Raw genomic sequence first — 4,856 nt, forward strand, 5'->3', positions numbered from 1 at the left:
GGGAAGCAGGAAATGAACTAGCACATTCTGACTCCCAAGGTCAAGTCTAGTCTAAGTTTAAGTTGGTAACTGACACTACTGAGGAAACAGTTGAAATTCTTCTCTGTCCTGTTGTTGACTTATATAGCCAGACACGTCCCATACTGGTGGTCTTCCTTTAGGCTGGACACCAATAAATTGTCTAATCACAAAGGGGATCATTCAATCATTCATGCCATACCCCTTGTTAGAAAGAGAATCTTTGGAGAGTGAAGTGAAGGAAGAAGTCTTTGTCACTTACCCTCTGAACTAGCAGTTGTGATCATCCAGTATACTAGTTAAGAGTACCTAGGTTTTAAATGATAGTTCTGTCACTTACATGTTCTGTGATTGTGGAAAAGTGCTTTAACTCACTGTACCTCAGTTTTCTTAGATGCACAATAAAGATAATAATAGTACCTGTTTTATAAGATATTTCGGAAGTTGAGAATGTTCTCCTGATGCAAGACGATCAGGGCTAACACCAATGCATTCCAGGCAAAGCAACATAGACACCCCATATGCTGATTCTAGGCAGTAAGACTCTGTATGGTTATGTGATTTTATTTCTTGAAATCTATGTGGGAATCAGTGAGAAGCCATGGATAGGAGATTCAAACTAGCTCGTTGTTGGTTTACTGAATAAATTCTGTCTGGGCCACAGCTCTAGAAAATGAAGGGTTGAATAATTTTAATCTCTAGAATAACCTAGTTTTGACTCAATTTCTTTGAAATGTGTAAGGGGAAGAAGTGACAAGGCACAGAGGAGTTATCCACTCAAGATTTCTCCTACTCCCTGGAGCCCCAGCCATCTCTTTGTACCCTGGACTTATCAGACCCAGGGGACTCTGAAGTGGTAGCTTTATGGAGCTCAGAGCAGGGAGCTGAGAAGGCTGACAGTAGAGCTCTGTGCAGGGCAGCATCTCAGTACGTGGAGTCTCTAGTGTTGTTCCCTCTATTGAGCACCACAGCTACCTCTCTTCCCAGATTCATCAGAGCTACTCTGAGGGGGTAAGGAGAGACTTCAGCTCTTCGCTCATAGAGATCCAGAATCCACATTCATAGCACTGGATTTTGAAAGCAACTGGGGTACAAAGATTTGAAGAAAAGGCTGTAATTCTGGAGATGATTTTCTGCACATCATTTCTATCTCTGTACTCATACTCCCCATCTAGCCATTGGTGTCTGAAACTCCACTGTATTAGCCTTATTCTGTGGCTTGACTTTGTGGGCCCTGGGACGCATAGATCTGGCTTAGAAGGGCATCTGAGCTTTTGCTTGATGTGAATGTGTCAGTATGATTAACTCATATTTCAATGGTCTTATTAAATGGTAGATAAAAAACTGATTCAAGAGAAGAGAACCTTTGATGGGAAAACGGAAAGTAGGAAGATGGTTTGGAGACTGCACCAGCGAATCTCAGTCCCTCACGCTTCCTCTTCCTTGCTACTTTCTCAGTTGCCATTTATCCAGTTACTCACGGGTTGAACCAGGGACCTGAATATTCACTTTAAATGTTTTACTCTGTATTACTTTTTCTATTTTATAAATGTGAAAATGAGTTATCAAGAATTTAATTAAATTCATAGCTGGTATGTGGTAAAAATCAGATAAAACTTAGTTATCAGATGTTAAGGGAGTTATTTTACTTATCTGAATTTTATTACACTGGAAACATAGGTAATAATGCTTTTTCTTCAAAAGTTTATTTAATAAATATGTTTAAAAGTTAAAGCTAGAATTGATCATCCCAAAGTCTTAGTCCAGGGTTCTAAATGCCATTATCCTTGCCCACACACTGAGGATAAAATGAGAAAAAACAGAGACAATTATGGGAGCTTTGAACTTATTAAGAAAGATACTATTCAAACAACCAAAAAAGTTTCACTCTAATTTTAAAGTGTGATACAAGCAATGAATAAAATATATGTAAGTACATGTAACAGGGCCTTGTAAGCATGAGAAGCAATGAATGCTTGGAGTAGAGGGAAGATAACAAGTTCCTGGATCTGCTGCTGCTGCGATTGGTCATGGGGCAGATTTGGATTCTTATTTGAATTTTTATTTTCAAAGTTAAAGGAAACCATTGGGGTTTTCAGCAGGAATGTACAATCATTTAACTTATTACTTGTAAACAAATGATTTGTCTGCTTTGTGTAGAATGGATGAGAGATATGCTGACCTGAAACTGAGTAGTCATAAGGAAGGTTGTATGAACATTCTGCTTTATAGATGCAGAGGGATGGTTTTTGCCTTAGAAATGAGTTGGAGATAAGAAATTGGAGTTAGGTTTATATTAGAAAACTAATCGTAGATTAAATAGAGCTCTGAATAGGAGAAGTGACAGAGGTCAAGGACGTCTTATATATGTTTTTCTGTCATAAAGCCTATGGATAGATGGGGAAGAAATTTAATGAGATAATAAATTTTGAAGAGGATCAAGTATGGCAAGAATAATTTAAATTTGGCCTATTTCATGTTTGAGACACTAGTGAAATCTTCCAATTGTGAATTGATGTATGAATTAATAACTAGAAGAGATGCCTGGACTAAAGACATACATTTAGGATCATTAAAGTACAGAGCTATAATTAGGAAGATATTATGAATAGAAGATAAGTGAGAATGTTATTTGTGCAAAGCACAGAAAGGAGGGTGATTATTAGAAGGATATGAGAAGGTAATGAGTTTATTACTACTTTTTGTTTCCTGATTGTAGCTCTTGAAGCTGATCTTAAGTGAGGAAGAAGTTGGTAGAGAACAGGGACATATCTGAATGTTGACCAGAGTGATCTACACAGACTCTCAACAAAGGCTGCCTATTAAAAAATCTTGAGAAAGAACAAGAGCAAAACCAGCCAAATCTGGATTCCTCAGTTCTCTCTACAGAGTTTCACATTTAACTGGTATGGGTGTGGTCTGAGGAAAAAGGTTTTTAAAAGTTCCTCAAGTGAATCTAGCACACATTACAGTTTGAGAGAAAGAACATGGGAACACATAGGACAAAAACACCAAGAACTATCAATAGTGGAGCGCGTGTGAGGTGATGGACAACTACCTGGTGGATGAGTGACAGACACAAACAATGGAGAGAAGACAAGGAAGTGGAGTGATGTTGGCATGCAGGCAGGAGAGGAGAGGAAGTTGAGAAGATAGAAAGAGCATGAACAAATCTTTAGGTGCAGAGTATTAAGATGCATTGTACCTCATTTACTGAAGAAGTTGATAGCTAGGAACAAGTAGAAAGAGAAAAATCATTCTGCATCATTAGGGAAAGGTTATATCCTCTGGAAAGAATAAAGGCACAGGGAGAGTAATGGTCAATGTCCAAAAAGGAGTCAGGATTTCTTTGGAGAACAAGCTGAAGCCTATGACTGGAATAGGGATACTACAGACAGTTTAAGGTCTGAAATGTAATCTGCTCCTTTCTGGCTTCCCCACAGTCTTTGGAATTGGAATTAACATGTAACCGTCCCTTCTTTTCCAACATACTTATTAATTCTGATCATCACTCGCCCGGCCCCCACTACTATCCTTACTTCACTCTGGTTTTATTTCCCACAAAGGCATTCAGAGACCACCATGAGAAGGTTTGGAACTAACATCTCAACTACCACCAGCTTCACACTCATGGGCTTCCCAGAGTTGGAAAGCTTGGAGCACTGGCTGACTGCCCTCCTCCTGCTGCTCTATGCTATCTCCATCCTAGGAAACTCCCTGATTCTCTTCATCATCAAGGAAGAACAGAGTTTGCATCAGCCAATGTACTACTTCCTGTCTCTTCTGTCTGTCAATGACCTGGGGGTGTCCTTTTCTACACTGCCCACAGTACTGGCTTCTATGTGTTTCCATGCTCCAGAGATTGCTTTTGATGCCTGCCTGGCCCAAATGTTCTTCATTCACTTTTTCTCCTGGACAGAATCTGGAATCCTGCTGGCCATGAGTTTTGACCGCTATGTGGCCATCTGTAACCCCTTGCGCTACACCTCATTACTCACTGATACCCGTGTGGCCTCCATAGGCATATCCATCATTATTCGCAGCTTCTGCATGGTCTTTCCACTTCCTTTCCTCCTGAAGAGACTGCCCTTCTGTAAGGCCAACGTCCTGATCCATTCATACTGCTTGCACCCTGACATGATCCGCCTGCCCTGTGGAGATACTACTATCAACAGCATGTATGGTTTGTTCATTGTCATCTCTGCCTTTGGTGTAGATTCAGCGCTCATCCTCCTCTCCTATGTGCTCATTCTACACTCTGTACTGGCCATTGCCTCCCAGGAAGAGAGGCTCAAGACACTCAACACATGTGTATCACATATCTGTGCTGTGCTCATCTTCTATGTGCCCATGGTTAGTGTGTCAATGGTCCATCGATTTGGGAAGCATGCTCCTGAGTATGTGCACAAGTTCATGTCCTTGGTCTATCTCTTTGTGCCTCCAATGCTCAACCCAATTATCTATTCTGTCAAGACTAAGGAGATTCGCAAGAGGTTACACAAGATGATTTTTGGACCCAAGCTCTGATCAGGCAGAAAGGTTCTGAACACATGCATGTATGAACTTCTTGCTATTGCTGCTGTTTGGGTTTATCAGGCTAACCTTTTGGAGCTTTTCAATCTCCTTCTAAACATGGAGTGACAGTTGGGTGTCTGGCATTAGTTACCTGGTGAAGTCTAAATACAATCAATAACTCAAAACATCAGGTTGCCCTACAATGGAACAAGTCTCCTCAGTTGCCACAAATACTTCTTCTCAGACTCAACAGGAAGAGGGTCTTGAGTTAGATCATTAGTCTTGATAGCTTAGTAAACTTATATTTTCATATAAATCTAAAA

The 4,856-nt window shown here is 40.3% G+C and overlaps 1 protein-coding gene across 1 annotated transcript; it reads left to right on the forward strand.

Moving 5' to 3' along the window:
- Positions 1-3,600: 3,600 nt before the first annotated feature.
- LOC306640492 (olfactory receptor 51I2-like) lies at positions 3,601-4,545 on the forward strand (the record flags this gene model as incomplete). Its single annotated transcript, XM_079104775.1, has 1 exon — positions 3,601-4,545. The coding sequence occupies one exon, from the start codon at positions 3,601-3,603 to the stop codon at positions 4,543-4,545; it is 945 nt and encodes a 314-aa protein (XP_078960901.1).
- Between the last annotated feature and the right edge of the window lie 311 nt (positions 4,546-4,856).

This window comes from Sciurus vulgaris (genome assembly GCF_902686455.1).
Source record: "Sciurus vulgaris genome assembly, chromosome: 11".
Classification (NCBI taxonomy): domain Eukaryota; kingdom Metazoa; phylum Chordata; class Mammalia; order Rodentia; family Sciuridae; genus Sciurus; species Sciurus vulgaris.